The 18503-nt window shown below is 41.1% G+C and overlaps 1 protein-coding gene across 4 annotated transcripts in view; it reads left to right on the top strand.

Moving 5' to 3' along the window:
• The window catches only part of plxna1b (plexin A1b), a 219433-nt gene that overhangs the window by 174619 nt on the left and 26311 nt on the right, over window positions 1–18503 (top strand). For all 4 annotated transcript variants that reach the window (XM_074679135.1, XM_074679116.1, XM_074679125.1 and 1 more), the window contains exons 14-18: window positions 3098–3221; window positions 3342–3478; window positions 5981–6148; window positions 16673–16766; window positions 17710–17946. In XM_074679135.1, coding sequence (XP_074535236.1) covers window positions 3098–3221; window positions 3342–3478; window positions 5981–6148; window positions 16673–16766; window positions 17710–17946 — 760 coding nt within the window. The remainder of the gene's footprint in view (window positions 1–3097; window positions 3222–3341; window positions 3479–5980; window positions 6149–16672; window positions 16767–17709; window positions 17947–18503) is intronic.

The following is an 18503-nucleotide window of genomic DNA, read 5'->3' as shown; positions in this document are numbered from 1 at the left end:
ATCCTATGTCACAAAACCAAACAATCATGGTGTCCAGGTCTGAGTTCAGTTGAACATAACTAACTTCTTTGTTTGCCTTTCCTGGATGTTACTTTGTATTTTAAGTGCTCCGTGAAAATGCAGTAATGAGATTGAACCGCAAATGAAAAAAGGAAATGTTTTTTTTCCAACTACAGCTGTGTGACGCTGGCACTGCATTATTACAGCTACCAAGAAAGACGTGTGCCTTCAGTGAAACTACCGGATGAATCACTCTCTGTTTAATGTTGAATTCATCCGGAAGCAGAGAAGACAATTTAGAGCGAGGAAAAATTGGGGACGCTCGTCACTGCTGGAGGTGTCCTCAATATTCTATTTCCAACTTTGTAACTGTCATTTTTACACAAATGCTCCATTTGTGAGTTTTGCAGCACAATCCCTGCAGATTTCATTCCTGTCTGCTTCTCACACTAAGACGAAAACTAAGAAATGTGACTTTGATGGTTTGACAATCAGGACAACAGAATGCTGTGCAGCTCTCGCTAGTGATGACAGGTGTCCCCAGAATGTGTGTTGAAATTCAGCAGTGACATGTCAAGCTTGATTTATAATGTATAACTTTATATGTTGTTGTATTGACACAAAAAACAGCACTGCACGGTGCGTCAGCAGAGAAACACAAAATTATTCTTTTGTCTTTCCTACTTCATTATGTTGTAGCGTTTCTGTCCAAATACCACCAAGGTGTCAATGTTTAACCCTGTCAGCCCTGTAGTACTGCATTGGCTTGTTGCCATGGCACCCGTAGATGAAGGTGGAGGTAGAAGAGGAGGGCGCGGCTTGCAGTGAGGCTGTCAGGCTAATTAAAAGTGATGTTCGCCATACGCTGCCATTAGTGGAGTGGTTGCTCTCGTCATTCCCGTGACCCCATCAGAGCCATGGCGCAGGAGACAGGATGGGGTTACAGGGCTGACAGCAGAGGTCAAAGGTCAGCTGGTGGAGAGAAGGGGGTTCTCTAACTGTTGGGGAAAATGTAGACACATTGTTCTCACTTTGACTTTTTGTCAGAGTTTATTTAAGTGCTTCAACTGACTGAATCTCCTGATGAGCAGAGTGATGGACAAGTTTTCTCAAGACTTTCTCTGAATTGCCAATTATTTTGCAGAAGAATGTGATTTCACATTGAGAAAAGTAAATTATTACATGTAATGAGAAAAAACAGAACCTGATATTCTTTTTTATTGCCTTATTAATACTTTCTATGTGACAATTTGGCTCATGATTAATTTCCTACCATCACATTCCTCTCAGTAATTTGATTGAGGAAGTCATAATTTATAATGTTGTCGTCTCAACAAATGTACCATGAATGTTCAGTCCTTCTAACCACATAATAACAGCTCAACGCAGCCACCTGTCATCTGTACGGTAATGATGCAAGCGAAGCCACGGTTTCAAACTGAGAGCTGTCCAGCATTTTAATCACAGCCCCCGTCACAGAGGGAGACCTGGGGAATAAATGAAAGGGAAAATAAAAACAACGGAAACGAGCAGCATCGGAATGTGAGATCCATCGCCGCTGCAGCGCTGCAGTTGCCATGGCCACCTGCAGGGAGGATGGAAGCAGGAGAGTTAATAACTCATCTCGGAGAGGGAGGGGAGCTGAGGAGATGTGCAGGATATGAGCTCGTTTAATTAATCAGCCTCCCTCTCTCTCTGTATCTTTCTCTGCTTCCTCTCTCCACTCTGCACTTTCGCCCTTTCTCTCTGTCTCATTCATTCGCTCTGGCTAATTAACAGTCAAGTGTGTCTCCAGTGGGTGAAACATGAAGTGTGCGTATGTGTGTATGTTCTCCCCGTGGGTTACACTGCCACTCCCGCCCCCCTGCGCTCAATCATTTCTGCAGAAGATTTTCATTGGCCAGGCTGCACCCAGGGCCAAGTGCAACACTTTAAAGGGGTTATCAGTCTACGTCATCATAAAGATGCGCACGCATCTTGACTGCAGAAGCAGCGTTAAGCTCCATTCATTCAGACGAGTTAGCGTTTACTAAACACTAAATTCAACCTGTCGTCAGCATAAAAATGTACGATTGTTCTGTGGTCAGTTTTTAGAAACGATACTATACAGAGGCAACGTCTATCAAGTTTTGACCGTCACAGAGCAACCAGTGTTTTGGAGTTAAGATAGTATCAGTGATTAACAACCAAAAGTCACCAGTTAACAGGGTCACACTTTACACTGAAACACCAGTGACGTCTGCAGGTGAATAATTAAATGTGCCGTCTTTATCTGATTTAGTGCAGTTCTCTCAACGTAGTTTTCTGGTTCTTTTGTTATGAACCAGGTCTCAAACTCTTTTTGGTTTTGGAGGGTTTCTGATTTATTGATGCATGTTTACATCCTGGTATGTCACAGTCTGGTAAGTGTCCATAGATAAAGCAGTCATGAGTATCGAGTGACAGTTGTGTGTTTAAACTCCTCTCTGGGTACACGCTAGATTTCTCCGCTAAAAACGTCTGTCCACCTAATATCTGTTCACTTGCTGATCTCTTCTATCCACTCACTGCTATTTCATAAACCTGGGAACTGTTTACCATTCGTAAAAGTGAGGATTTTTAGTTTACAAATGTGTTTTTTGATGGTTAGCTCCTCCATGTCAGTTGACAAACCATTATACTCCGCAGTGCTTCTGCACCCAAGTTGTGCGCACATCCAGCGTTGTTTCTAAACAAATAATCCCTCTATAGTTTTACAGTGTCACGCCAATACAGACACATAGAAACTCACAAAACTCCACCCTGTCTCAGCACTGCAGCTTTTCTCCAATTTGGTCCTTTCATTAGGTTTGCTTTTTGTTGCTTTTATGAATAAAGCTTTAGAAACAGTTTACTCCAAACCGTTGGACAATCTTTCAGTTCTTTCAGACTTGGACGGAGCTGGAAAATGTTGCACTGTCATCTGTTCTGTGCTGTTCCTCTATCAGCCTTTCCCTCTCTTGCTCCTTGTTCAGCCAAGCTTATTTTTTCTGTGGCTATTTTCTGCAGACCATTTTGAGCTTTTATTTTGGAAGCAGTGATAGCAGAACTTACCTTCTTTCTTTCTTTTTACCCCCAGAATTGTTTGCCGGCTGAATGATGCCACTGGTTACAGGGTGCAGGAGGCTCAGGTAGAAGTTTGTGTCAGGGACTGCATTCACCCGGACTACAAAGCAATCTCAACCAAGGCATTCACCTTTGTGGTAAGTGTTTTTGTCTCTACATAATTAACACCATGACACTACAGGGCATTTCTTTATCACCTGAGGTCTCCAGTGAAGCCCTGCAGCCGTGTGTAATCTTTTGTCTGCGTCTCTTCTCAGTCTCCATACTTCACTCGTGTCAATCCTTCTACCGGGCCTCTGTCTGGAGGAACCAGGATCACCATTGAGGGCAGTAATCTCAATGCAGGAAGTGCTGTAGCTGTGAAGATAGGACTCCACCCCTGTCGCTTTGTGAGGTGAGGAAAACAAAGTATTTTTTAATATTCATGTTTTACCAGGTGATGTATTGAGAAATTATGTAAATTTCAATTGACTGTGAAGTTTCCTTTTTAGATTGTTCTCCTATGTGAATAAAAAACAAATCATGTTGCATTGTAATTCCACCCACTATATTTTACTCCAGCCATCTGTCGTCTTTCCCTTCTCGTCAGCATTTAATAATTATAGTCATTCGCTGTTTTAAAGAAATCATGTCTTTTTCCAGGTTGCTGCTTTTGATTTGCTGCAGGTCTGATAAATGCAGCAGGCGAGAGGGTGACCTGCAGTCCTGTAATTCACAGCAATTTTAAAGAATGACAGTGTAGCCTTTCTCAGGGAAAGCTGATATCATTGTTCAGCATTGCTGTGAATGGTTCAAGTGCATGACCTACATTTTGTAAAGATATGACTATAATTTAAAAGGAATGATATGGTATTGCTGGTAATTGGAAACTCACATTTTTTTCCTGCTGTGAGCTCATCTTTCAATGCATCACCTTTTTTTGCTGCTTTTTCTACTTACATTTTAAAATAATCTGCCACCTCATCTGAGGTTGTCACTCAGTGTGCAAGAGATTCTGCCCGGATTTCAAGAAGAGGAGGCTAAGATCCAATTTGATATGACTCTAATTCCTCAAGCCAAGAACTCTATTGTTTCTTTGCGTCTCTTTCTGGCAATGTGACAGTAAACTGAGCTCTGGACTAAATCCACTCATGTATGCTGTCTGACAGATGGCAGTGAAAAGAAACCTCTCAGAAAAGATTGTCACTGAACTAAAACAAGCCCCTATGCAGTGAAAGGAATTTCCAGGCGGGGTTTATATTCCTCTTATGCTTTCACAACCAAAGCCGAAGCTCTGGTGAGCAGTCTTAATTGTTTCTGTTTTTAAAGCAGTTTCTCTCCAGCATTACCGATTTTCGTGCATTCTGTGTCTCAGGCAACAAGTGACAGGTTAAACTAATGAGCTTGGACCTATCAAGTCGTTTTTATATCACATCAAAAGAAAAAGTAAAGGCCAATTTAAAGCTCTGTAGCACATCCAGAGAAAGGTGAACATAATAGTCTTGGCCTTTCATTCACTGAGCAGCAATAACCTTTATGGCCAAAGTAATGAACTGGATGAGTCCATCCCTTTAATGTGTCTTTGTATTCAGTGAAGCCTCCACTTTAATCAAAACCTATTTACTTCAAGTCACTCATCCTCTTATCTCCCTCTGCACCCCCTTTTCTTCCCCTCTCTTTGCTTTCTCTCTCTGTATCCCCTCTTGGCTTCCTTTTGTGTGGCCACAACCTTGTCAAAAATACGTACGTGGCACCACAGGCACTCTTGAAGGCGACTATGTTGTGCAGACGGTTTCTATGGATACGCAGCACTGGTGGAATGTGGAAAAGCAATTTCTTCAAATCGTCCTTCTATTTTTCATCTGTCTTCATCTCTCTCTTAAGCCTTCTTTCTCTCTCTTAGGACTTTGTTGAAATAGCCTCCTGGGAGATGTTAATGTGTCCAATGCAGACATCCCTGTTTTACTTTCTTTCACCATTTCTGCTGTCTTGCTCCACCTTACCATGTCACCAGGATGAACTTGTGAAAAAGAGTTCATTCTTTCATCTTCTTCATCATCCTCTGTCTTTTTCAGAGAGTGGATTTTTGTGCTGATCAGCTTGGTCGACTCATGATCAAAATTTCACACTGTGCCACCTGCCATTATAGCTGCACAAACACCAATTCACACACATGAGCATGGCACTGCTGGACACTTGTCACAAACACATAGTTACTGAATGTTAATCTTCGACTTATGCTCTGTATTTATATGCTAATTCACGGACTGACACACAGTGCGAAAGCACCGGCTTAACTCTTTGAGTACCCACACTGCACACGAGTACACACACACCCAGGCTGTCTCCAGGTCGCCATCCGCTCGCAGCTTGGCCAGCAGTGTCCTCTCCTGACAGGGGGCGGGATGGTGCAATGAGCCACTGGAGTGGAGCGCAAAGTTTCTGGCAGCAGCACAAAGTTTTCCCAGCAGGTCACAGCTGGCTGCCTGTCTGCCAGGGAGGGAGTTACATCACACAGAGAGACGACCAGCCTGATCTGCCACTTCAGATCTATCAGCCAGAGAAAGCACAGGAGGGAAGAAGAGACAGACATACAGAGAGAGCTTTGAAGTACAGCACTCTGTGATTCATGCTGATGAAACCATAGCTGGACAGACTGAAAGATGCTGGCCTTGTAGGCAGGCGACTATGGCACTATGGTTTTATGTTTATGCCTTTTTTTGGTCCATGTAACAAATTGTTGTGATTTTTCAACAGATAAAGCCAGATATTTCACATTTCACAAGTCACTTATTTAGCTAAATGAACAGGAGCTTCCAGTCATCTCAATAAGAGGCTCCTCCAACCCATCTATGTAACGTCTCTGTCTTTTTCATTCTTATTGTTAATTTTTTCCTTTCATCTCATGCTCTTTCAGGCGGAGCAACAAGGAGATAGTGTGTGTGACCCCGGCAGGACAAGCCCCAGGCAACACTCCAGTCATGGTGGACATTAATGCTGCTGAACTGAGGAACCCAGAAGTCAAGTTTAACTACACAGACGATCCAACCATCCTGAAGATTGAGCCTGATTGGAGTATTGCCAGGTAAGGACATAATCAGAGTTTTGGCTTTGCAAACTGAGGCTTGGCTGACACAAAACTTTTGTTTGAACCTTCTTGTGCCATAGCTGGCTGTGAGTGAACAGTACAAGCATGGCTTTTCCAAGTTCAGCTACCCCATAACTAGCTTCCTCTTCATGCCACAATGTTATGAAACATGAACATGTCATATGAATATCATTATCTGTAATTTACACCAGCATGGTATGTGATCTAACATTCTGCTTGATGACCATCTGAAGGACAGATTAAAATGCATCAGTGCTTTATTAATCCTGGCGTTGGTTTTGCACCACATTGTTCCTTTTATCAAGCTGTCAAGTTGATTTAAAAGACACAGGAACTCTGTGAAAGATGATAGATATTATTCTGCTAGCATACTCTCTGACTTGTGAAGAGAAGCAAAACCAACAAAGCTTGCCTCTCCTTTTCCACACTGGTCTCGCTTTTCAAATGCGCATTATTTATTCTGTTTATCTTTATGTTTCAAAAGCAAATCTTTGAACAGCTGTAAAGGAGCCTCCAGAAGCAGTGCTCTGGTAGTTGAAGAGCTGCAGCGGAGATGTATCTTTAAATATTATTTGACATATTGAAATGAGACAGCATAGCCACAGGAAGGTTTCCTCTGCAAACACAAGCTGTGTTGTGGAGAGAAAAAAATCCTTGGAGCTTCTGAGAGCTAATGGGCTCACTATCATGACCTAAAAACTTAATTTGTACACACACACTAGCCCTGTTGTGCATTTCAAGCAAAAGAGCTATACGATATTTGCTCTTCACTGTTTAAAAAACTTTATCGAAGATCGTTCCCACCCACAAGCCACCGCCCACCCACAAACACCTGCAACATGAGTCTTTGACAAAGAGGGTGAGGGCTGTTGCTTGCTCTGCACATGGATTGTCACTTACTTTGGGGTGAAGAAGCCTACCATTGACTGATCTGCGGACAGCCTTGCACTTTTCACTGCATGCTTTGCTCTCACATGGCTGTGCAAAGTTGTTAAAGAATTGCGATATGCTCGCCTCACCTTGCAGAGTTTGCACTGCACCTCATTTACATTTATTTTTTCGAAGGAGTCACCACACTTTCCAATCCATTTTGAACATCTCCTCATTCTTGTTTTGGCTCTGAATCCTCAAACTTGTTGACTCCTGTCTAGCTTCATTAATTATGACAATTTGTTGCCGTAGTCAAGTGAAATAAGATCTGATTTGGACACGGTTTATTTTATTTTGAAAGTCACAGGGCATTTTGGAGGTTTCCGTGCATTACTTCCGGTCCACTCGACCTGCTGTTATTTGAAATTGATGCATAACAGCTCTGGTATCACAAACAGTGCGTATGCACAAACTTGTGCCTAAATCATGCATACTAACATTAGACATGCAAACCTCAGATCCATCAATTTTTATCTTACTGTAATTTGTTCTTTCTCTGAAAACAAATTTAGAACCTCCTCAGACTATGTGTACGCACAAATAATGACAAACAGCTCTCACAGGAAATGTAAACACATACACTTTTAACTAAATCCATGACATATTTAAACTACTTTCAGTAAAAGAAAAAAGTCTTTAATAGAATTCAAAGATAAAAACTGTGAATTGACCAAATAACCATGAAATCGATAATGAAATAGCTGGGTATCATAAATGCAGCGTCTCTGATAAAGGTCCGTTGTAAAGCATGTTTTTAAATGTAAACTTAGTGAAGACATAAAATAACTGCTACTTCTCATGACTTTATACATTTCTGACCAAATAACACACGTTCAGCTTCATTGTTCACTCATACTTATTTATGGTTCACAGAAATATCCATCAACTGTTTTAGTGTGTGTTGTTTATGTTTTGGATACCCGTTGCAGTCTCCCTCACAGCACCCAGAAGCGTCCACTGGTTGTGATTACCTTGTAAAGACTCCTAGTGAGGGAACAGGGAAGTGGGCTGTGTAGCTGATACTGGTAACGTGGATGTTGAGGTCTGTGGCACCTCCTCCTGAGGCACCAACCAGATGTCCTTATATGGATGAATTGGGGTGTGGTAGTATGCTAATTGCAAGTTGCGGGCACCCGCCTGTCAATTAAGAATGATTCTGATTCACTATCGTACGCATGGTGGTGAGAAGAAAATGGGCAGGTGCGCACGTGTCATAGATCAGACGTGATTTTGTGTAAACCAGGAACTTGTGCGCAGAGTAAGAACGTTTGGCTCAGTTTTACACAAACACACACACACACACTAATGACACTTATATACTTGAAACATAAAGTTCTATGACCCCTTGTGCGTTATTAGTCTTGAACATGCCCTAAAAATCCACTTGAGGCTGGCTGCAGAAAGACCTGATCACACCCAGCCATAAAAATGGACTTTAACAGCAATAAAAAGCATATTTACAGCCTAGTTAAAAATATGAATTGGGTCTAAAACGCTTATTTCACTATCGGTTCACACTGTACGATGAGCGATTTTTTTTCTATCTCTGCGGTTTAGGAGGATTTATAAGGATTGTTTGGTTTGATTTTCCAATCAGAGGCACAGCTCAGGTCACGTGACCGCCAGGCGCCCTGTAGCTGCTGGAAGAAAAACTGACAGCCAGCGTCATAGCAAATGTGGCTGCGTCCGCAGATTGGCCTCATTTTACGGTTTTAGGAACAGGCGGGTGACATCGCGGATGCTTCATCAAATGTTTTATACAGTCTATGCTTTTGCTCAAATGTCTTCTATGGGCCTCTATACATGTATATTATTGTCTATGTCTGCCCTCAAACCCTCTCCTCAGTATCCATGTTGATGTTTTGTATTGGGATATTTCTGGGTGGAGAGTAACCATGGCTACATTAGCCAATCATCGTGTTTCCAGTGTGCAAATGACTGTATGTGTTGATTAGCATGCGGAAGAAGCTATCCCCAGTGGCTACTATAGAGTGTTTTACATGACATGATCAACTCAAGCTCGACCATGTTGGAGGCACTCTCACAACAGAATTGGGCTTGCGTGTAGATAGGATTATGGTCACACAAAATGGTAAATTACAGCTGTGTTCTTTGCTGCACAAATCGGTTGGACCGATAAAAAAATATTAATAGACTACCAAAAATTATTGGAGATCGTGGTGTGAAGTGCAAACAATTGTCCGAAGGAAAGAGAAAATTGTGGCTAGCTATTCTCCACCAGGATTTCCGAGGCAATAATCAGTCATTAATTTCAACATTCAAGTCTGTTCTCAGCATTTCCTTTCAGGTAGGTCACGTTCTCTCTCCATAGCATCTCAAAATCACACTTTGGTAAAAGTAAGAGATAGTAAGAAAAGTTGGGAAGCGGTAGCCTCTCCCAAAAGAACGTTATTTTTTCTGTGGACCCCCTCACATATACGGAAACCCTAAAAGGCCACGACTTTGCAAAGAATATTTTCTCCATTTTCTCAGATAACAAGTTAATTTCAGTTGTTTTCTGAGATCTTGACTTATTTTTTTCTTTATCGCAAGAAAACAAAGCTTGTTTTCTCAAGCTCTCAACTTGTATTTCTCTTTATCGCGAGAAAACAAAGCTTTGTTTTCTCGTTGTAACGACATAATTTCTGGCAAAAATCTGAAATTCTCAGCAGGTTGATCACCATCATTAGCCAGAAGACAGCATGCCCACCAAATCGACTGAGGTAAGTGACACCTATTATGGTGGTTTTTGTGCTTTTGCTACTTCCTAAGAATGAGTTTTGGTTGCCTAATGTCATGGAGGTGTATGTTCATTAAAAAAGTTTGTGTCTGTATTGTGTCACTGTGATGGTTGATGCAGTGGTACCTGCATGTCTTTACCTCTGCAGGGTCTCGCTGGATTGTGTCCACCCTTGGAGCACAGGGGGCCAGGGTCAGACTGATGGCCCTTGCTCTCTTTTCCTTCTGGATACAATGTGTTTTTGATGCTTCTGCTTCTATAACCTGTCCTAAAACACAAGGTAAGATGCCCATTACCCCCTCTTTACAGAGGCAGGTCACCTTTATAGGAGTATTTAACTGTGAAATGTGGGCTGATATTCAGATACTTCTGTATTAAAGCCTCTTGGTACATGCAGACGTTCTGTGCGACTTGTAAGAAAACACACTTGCTCAGCGTTTAAATTGATAGTTCCCCCATTTCCAAGTTGTTGAAATTGTTGAAAATTAGCTGAAGATGCACCTGAAATTAATCAAAACAGTTTTTACTGGGCCATGTTAAAAACTGTCCTTTCCTTCACATTTCCCAGCTGTATTGTTAATTTTCTGCAAGTATACAAAAGATTTTTTACACTTGAAGCTTAAACTGTGATTGTATTTCATATCGTTACTGCAAGATTTAAGAGAATGAATATTGTTTTGCTGATGGAAAAAAAGTACAGGATGAAATTACTATTCCTCATCAGCTCAGTGGTCTATGTGTTTTTATGTGATAGATAAGCATGCTTTGCCTGCTGAGATAATCTATGATGAAATCAGCAATGCTTTTTAGATATGGACAGTTGAAGTCACTGGTTTTAATGGATGGATATTATTTGTTTGTCCTGTAGATCTGGCAGACTAACTCATCCACAGGCTCAGGCAGTTTCCTGTCTTCTGGGGTGCCTGAGACATCAGAGGCTTCGAACATGTGTCATGCACCACAGCTTCACCAAGCTCCAGCCAGTGGACTACACAGACTTGACATCGACTTAGAAGATGTTTACCTACTCACCTATTATCTGGAATAAATATGCATGCCACGTGTGTAGAAAGTGTGTATACAATAAGGGATTTTAATGCATGAACATATTTGTAGGACAGCTCGTTACATTACAACTGGAGTTTATATAGCAGGTTGTGTGTCCCTTATATTTCAGATACTGTTGCTTGGTATAATCACTGTATTTGACTTGAAAAATAATGTTTTCACAGTCACCCCTTTTGTCGAGTGAATATTTTATGAATTGAAAAAAAAATCTTATGAGGACAGTTATATTCACGTAAATTCAGTTTATCCAAAATGATCAAGCTATAAACAGTTCATGTTCTGTACCATCAGTCAATAAAAAATAGAGCACTGTCAAGAAGACCTTACTGCAAATTAGTATTTTTGCAGAGCTTTGATTTCCATCCAAGGTAACTAGATAGATGTCACACACAACGCTAAATGATGTCTCTGGGATTTATCTGTATCTTGTGCCTTTGTGGCAATAGCATAATGGTAAGTGTCATTAGTTAAGTTTTCCAAAACAACATACTTTTTTATATATGGTACAGCTAAAGACAAATTCAAACTAAAATCTAGTTATTTAAGAGGATTAAGAAGCATTTTTGGATGGGTCAATCAGATCCTGTTGTGTTAGCCATTTTCATAGTATTCTTCTATAATGGTATGAAGATACACCTTTTTTTTTTAATCTTTTTTATGCAAAACATAAAAATGGAAACTACCTGTACACAAAAATCAGCGAATGTTGTAACTGGATTAAAGATAAAAGCTTCTCTGATGATTAAGGGTGGGAACTGAATAGGTTGACAAAGCATAATGGGACTAAAAAATGTGAAAATCTGGTCTACAAAGGAAACTGCATAAATACAGGCATAGTTCCTCTTAAATCTGGTGGGAACAATATGAAAAACAATCACAGTTTAACCTTAAGGGTAGATTATATGTTGTATAATAGCAGCAAATTAAGAGTACAGCTGGGTAATATGAAGGAAAAGGACAGTTATTAACAGGACCCAGCAAAAACTGGTAATTTCCAGCAGTTTCGACAACTTGAATGTGAGGGAACTACCAGTTTAAACACTGAGCAACTGTGTTTTCTCACAAGTCGCACAGAACATCACCATGTACCAAGAGGCTTTAATGCAGAAGTATCTGAATATCAGCCCACATTTCACAGTTAAATACTCTCATAGAGGTGACCTGCCTCTCTAAAAAGGGGGGTAATGGGCATCTTATCCTTATCCATCAAAACCCTTTGTATCCAGAAGGAAAAGGGAGCAGAGACCAACGATCTGATCCCGGACCCCCCGTGCTCCAAGAATGTGAGACACAGTCCAGAGAGACCCTGCAGAGGTAAAGACACGCAGGTATCACTGTATCGACTATCACTGTAACACAATCCAGACACAAACTTTTTTTATGAACAAACACCGCCATAACATCAAACAACTAAAACTCCTACCTGGAAAGTAGCAAAAGCACAAAGAAACACCATAGTAGGTGTCACTTACCTTAGTCGACGTGGTGGGCATGTGGTCTTCTGGCTAATGATGGTGATCGACCTGCTGAGAATTTCAGATTTTTGCCAGAAATGAATTCATCTCGAGATAATAAGAAAAAATATCGCTTTAAAAGGCGTCTTTAGGAAACATAGATGTTGCTCCTATTCTATTCATGGGTATGGAAGCCCTTTAAAGGCCATGGTTTCATAAAATATACTTCCATCACTTTCTTGAGATAACGAGTTCATTTCAGTTGTTTTCTCGAGGTCTTGACCATTTTTTTCTCGTTTAAAGAAAACAAAGCTCGCTTTCTCAGGTAATCGTAACTTGATTATTTGAGATATGGATAAATATTCTGGAAAACTCTGAAATTCAAATCAGCAGGTTGATCATTTGCCAAGAGACCACATGCCCACCACATTGCCTGAGTTGACACCTATTTTGTCATTTCTTTGTCCTTTTGCTACTTTCTAAGTAGGAGTTTTGGTTGTCTGATGTCATAGAGGTGTATGTTTATGAAAAGAGTTTATAAGTGTGTGTATTGTATTACAGTGATAGTTGATACAGCAGAACTGCATGTCTTGACCTCTGCAGGGTCTCGCTGGACTGTGTCTCCCCCTCTCGGAGCACAGGGAGCCTGGGTCAGACATTCTATATAGCTGTATAACTCCAGTTGTAATATAACGAGCTGTCCAACAAATGTGTGGATGTAAAAAAATTCCTTCCTGTAAACACACTTTATGCATTTTTATTCCATTTAATTAAATGACATAATAGGTGAGTAGTTAAACGTCTTCTAAGTTGATGTCAAGTCAACCACTGGCTGGAGCTTTGTGAGGCTGTGGCGCATGACACATGTTCGGAGCCTCTGATGTCACAGGCACCCCAAAAGACAGGAAACTGCCTGAGCCTGTGGCTGGGTTAGCAGCAAATTAAGAATACAGCTGGGAAATATTAACAGGACCCAGTCAAAACTGGTCTGATTAACCAACTTCAGCTAATTTTGGGCAGGTTTCAACAACTTGGAAATGAAGGAGCTACCAGTTTTAACACTGAGCAACTGTGTTTTCTTAGTCAAGTCACACAGAACATCACCATGTACCAAGAGGCTTTAATGCAGTAGTATCTCAATAGAGGCCCACAATTCACAGTTGAATACTTTCATAAAGCCGATCCCCCTCTCTCTAAAAGAGAGGGTAATGGGTATCTCACCTTGTATATTAAGACAGGTTATAGGAGCAGAAGCATCAAAATCACATTGTATCCAGAAGAAAAAGGGAGCAGAGGCCAATAATCTGACCCCGGACCCCCTGAGCTCCAAGTAGGTGAGACACAGTCCAGAGAGACCCTGCAGAGGTAAAGACACATGTATCGCTGCATCAACTATCACTGGAACACAATCCAGACACAAACTTTTAACAAACACTTCCATGACATCAGACAACTAAAACTCCTACTTGGAAAGAAGCAAAAGTACAAAGAAACTCCATGATAGGTGTCACTTACCTCAGTCGACGTGGTGGGCATGCTGTCATCTTGCTAATGATGGTGATCAACCTGCTGAGAATTTCAGAATTTTGCTAGAACTCTTGTTATAAAGAGAAAACAAATCTTTGTTTTTTCGAAATAACAAGAAAATTTAGCCGGGATTTTAAGAAAACAAGCTTTTTTCTTGAGATAACGAGAAAAATGAGTCGAAGTCTGAAGAAAACAGAGAAAAAGTATTTTCTGAAATCATGGCCTTTAAGAGCTTCCATGAAAACGAAACTTCAAACAGATAAAGCTTTTTACTTAATGGGTGTGAAGCTTGGCTTGACTTTCACTGTCTCTTGGTAACTTGGAGAGCAGCTCAGGACAAAGAGGGACATGAGTTTGCTTCTACTGATCAGGTGTCTTTCAAATACCCGTGATTTGCTTGTGCTAATGTGCTAAGTCAGGTGCATGGCTCTGGAGTCTCTCACACATAGAAACATGATGGTACAGGTGGTAGCTGGGCTAGTAAATGTGTTTACATAGCCACTGGAGACTGCGGGTGTGCGCTGCTCCTGGCACTAATCCAACGAGAAGGAGCCCAGTTTGAATTTTTGTTTACTAACAAGTCACAAAAATTCCTGCAGGCCCTACCTTTAAAGAAATAAAAACATTTATTTAGTATATCCATGGATTTTATTTTGGAGAATCACCTTTTGGAAAGCCCACTTTAGATTTTTCCACTAGAAACTGTTCAGAGAGAGAAACAATTCAGTGCTGCATCACAGGGGTTTGAGGTGAAAATGTGAGCCGTGTTTAAAACACTGCAGGGACACAAAGTCTCTCATCATGCCAAAGAGGTGTGAGTGGATTGGAAGTTTCATTTTGAGTGAGATGAATGAAAGAGAGGTTGAATGTTGGTGAGGTGGGAATGAAAAGTGGGAATGAAAGTGTTGGCTCCAGCCTTGGGGGGGAAATAACCTCTGCACCAGGCTTGTGTTTAGTGTTTTGCTCCAAGGGGTGAAGAGGTGCGTGGTTCTCCAGGCCAGTCTCGCTTTTATTTACACAGCTATTTTGTCTCCCCACCTCTTTTGGTGACCTTGGGTGGAGGGGAGGGGGCTCTAGGATTAAAAAAATGAGACAGCTTGAACATATCCCCTTCAGGAAGAAGCTCTTAGGCTGATAACATATACACATGGCACTCCAGAGATGACACTGCACCTTGTCAACACAGCACAATACTGAATACACCACTTCATTTCCCATGTCCTCATATCCTCTTCAACCTGTTTAGACTTTGATCTGTCTACTCTTTCAAGAGCCTCTTTGACCTCAAGGCCTGGGACTGGACCCCATCCTTCTCTCAGATGCCTGCTCCCTCTGGACTCAGCAAAACACAGCCAACATCAAGAGGGAAATTTTGTCTCATGAATATTAGGGCTGGGACAATATGCTATTCTAACGATTTGATTCTACTACGATTTTCGGGGTGCCAATTCGACTTAAATTGCGAGTCTTCAATATTGACGATTTTTGTGTTTCTTGTTTCCTTTTTTTAACACCAGACCAAGTGAAAAAAGTTAAATAATGATGATGTCTACAGACTATATCAGAGCCATATTTTCCCATAAAATGCACATCATGTGAGTCAGAGAGAAACATTTCACCCTCTGCTGGAGAAAAGTGGATTTTTTTCCCAATCCAGTTTATAAACAAAGACTGAAATGAAGAATTGTAATTTGAAAAAAAAATATTTTTTTTTGAAAAGAATCCCGATTTTGATATTGTCAACAAAAAAAACTGATATCGATTTTCATTTTTTTTTAAACCCCTAATGTTTATGTATATTTATTTAGAAGGATGTCCTTATTTTACTCTGGAATGGATTTAATGTTTGATTCTCAGCTACAGACACCAAAATATTGATAATTGTGCAAGAAAGTACTCTGTGTTACATCAATAAACTCATCTATTTCTATATCATGCCCTGTATGAAAATTAGCAACATACCAACCAGTGTATCATTTGTATTAAATGTGTTTCTGGTTCATCACTGCCAGTGTTGACTCAGTGCCAATAGGCTTCAAGCCTCGCCATGTCTCCCTCTAGTTTTTAGGTTGTATGCTAACTTATTTAGTCGCTGTCAGAACAGCTCATGTCAGATAAAGTTCAGCCTCATGGGCCAGCAGAGGCTGTCAGAATGCCAGTGTGGGGGGAATAAGGCTCTCACCCACACTACCTATGTCTCTGCTGGTCAGCACCACATAGAGAGAAAAGGTTACAAAACAGATCACTGGTAGCAATGTGTTGGCTGAATGTTTCCCATGATGACAAATACCGCAGTGCAGTTCAAAACACTTTGAAAATATCTCCCTTGTTTCAAGAGGAGATGAGAGGAGGCCAAAAGCTTTAGCTCACAGGAGTAATGTGACATATTCACTTATTCCTCCCTCCAGCCTCCATATTGGTTTAAAGAAGCTTTTAACATTCATGCAAGGGCTTTAGCGTTACTGTCATTACCTGAAAATGGGTTTCCATGAATAAGCGGGCAAAAGGGCTACAGCAGGAGCAAGCACTAATGGTAAATCGCCAACTGGAGGGCCCTCTTGGCTCCCACAGAGAACAGATTTATTAACATTTATCTCTACTGATAGGCTGCTGAATAGTGTATGCTCTTGGACCCTGAAAGAAAAGGAACAGCAGGGGATACATGAGCATGTGACACCAAACTGCACATAGAATTGCCTGTCTTTTCCCAGTACCATGCTATAATTGTGTTTTACTGAACTGTGTCTTCAATAAGTCTTTATATTTCTTCTGTTTTTTTAGTGGAGGAACCATGTTGACCATCACGGGAACCAATCTGGCCACCATCAAGGAGCCCAAAATGAGAGCCAAGTATGGAGCTGGCAAGTCAGAAAATGTGAGTGGTTGGATCCAGACACCCACACACAGTTTTTATTGACATAACAAAAAAAGCAGTGACTTGACTTGGCAAGTGAGACCGAGTGAGACCAATATAGACACACAGGTGTCTTTCTGACTCTGTTTATTCCCTCTCAGTGGAAAAACTGATTTTCAGGCGATACACACACTCCGGGGACAGACACAGGCGCATACACCTGACCCGTCGGTCAACCAGCCAAGGGCCCATTTTCTGTTTGTTTTTGATGTTGAATTTCCTTTTAGCAGTTTAACCTTTGAAATGTCAACCAGCAATAAAGCAGCTCTGGCAAATCCCCCTCTCTTCACCTAGCACCACGGGGCTTAGCTAACCTTTTTTCCTTCCCCTTCTCTTAGCTGAAAGTAAAAATATTCCTGCTTTTTCTTTTGTCCCCCTCTCTGCACTGAATTTTATTCGACTTGGGTAATATTTCCATTGACCTATAAACACAGATGTGCTCTGTCTCCCTGTGATTTTGAACACCTTTTGTGTTTGAGCATGTACGTATGTGACTTGTAGAGCATAATGTATGGCTGTAACACGCTGTGACTTTATGCAGAGCTCTCTATGGCCATGCTGTGCTATCGTTAACAGCTACAAGCTGACCTCTCCTGTTTCTCTGTGTGCCACTTTGTCTAATTTGTTCTCTGCTCAGTGATATAAGTGTCAGGCCCCACAGGGGATTTTCTAGATGATATCAACACTGATTACAACTCTGATGTTATTAAGCCAGCCTCTTCCTCATTATGTCATTACTGAGACATTTAATCACTCATATCACATAACCTTGTATCAGCCACAGTGTGTTTTGAAGATTAGGGAATTAAATCATCACCGTTAAATTTTCCTCCCTTCCTCTTTTTCTCTCCTTCTACTCATTTCCCCCTCACTTCCCCTCTTTTGATGCTTCCCCCTTTCCCAGAACTGCACAGTGGTCAACAACACAGTGATGGTGTGTCTAGCGCCCTCTGTGGCCGGGTCTGACAAAAGCTTCTCGGAGGCAGGCAGCAGTCCTGATGAGATCGGCTTTGTCATGGATGACGTGCGCTCTGTGCTGGTGGTAAACGAAACGTTCAGCTACCACCCGGATCCCGTGTTTGAACCCCTGAGCCCCTCGGGCATGCTAGAGCTGAAGCCTAGCTCACCACTCATACTCAAGGTAAATTGCTTCTTGCTCTTAGCATTGATCTGTTTTGGCCTTGTCTCCACCTGGCTTTTCTTTACACTCATTATGCTCTTTCTCATGTCTTCTCCCACGTTTCTTTCTTCCCTCTTTCTTCTGTCACTTAGATAAAATTTTCTGTCTTGGTTTTTCTTTCTTTTTTCATGTCTTGCGTCATCTTCTCTTTTCTCTTTTAATTCTGTTCTGTATGCCCTTGTATTCAAGTGAATGAAGTCATGAGTACATGAATGAGTGAGCAGTGCCAGAGCAAAGTTTTTTGGGACTTATCATGAAGGTAGCTCGAGAAAAAATGTGGGAAAAAAGTTTTAAAACTCATGAGGATCAGGTGCAAAAATGGTCAACCTTTTGTGAGCAGCATCTGAAAACATTCAGTGGTATCAGTTGTGTAAAAAGCACAATCTGGCAAATATCTTGTACAGAAACGCTGCAAAAAACCTTGTAGTTTGCATTCATCATAAGGAATAAGACACTGATAAGTATTAGACTTATTTACTCCCAACATTACTGTACAGATAGTTTACACACTACTCTTT

This window comes from Halichoeres trimaculatus, unplaced genomic scaffold (genome assembly GCF_033239565.1).
Source record: "Halichoeres trimaculatus isolate MK-OKI-2021-1 unplaced genomic scaffold, fHalTri1.1 fHalTri1_scaffold_1, whole genome shotgun sequence".
Lineage (NCBI taxonomy): Eukaryota > Metazoa > Chordata > Actinopteri > Labriformes > Labridae > Halichoeres > Halichoeres trimaculatus.
This window is presented reverse-complemented; position numbering and strand designations above follow the sequence as displayed.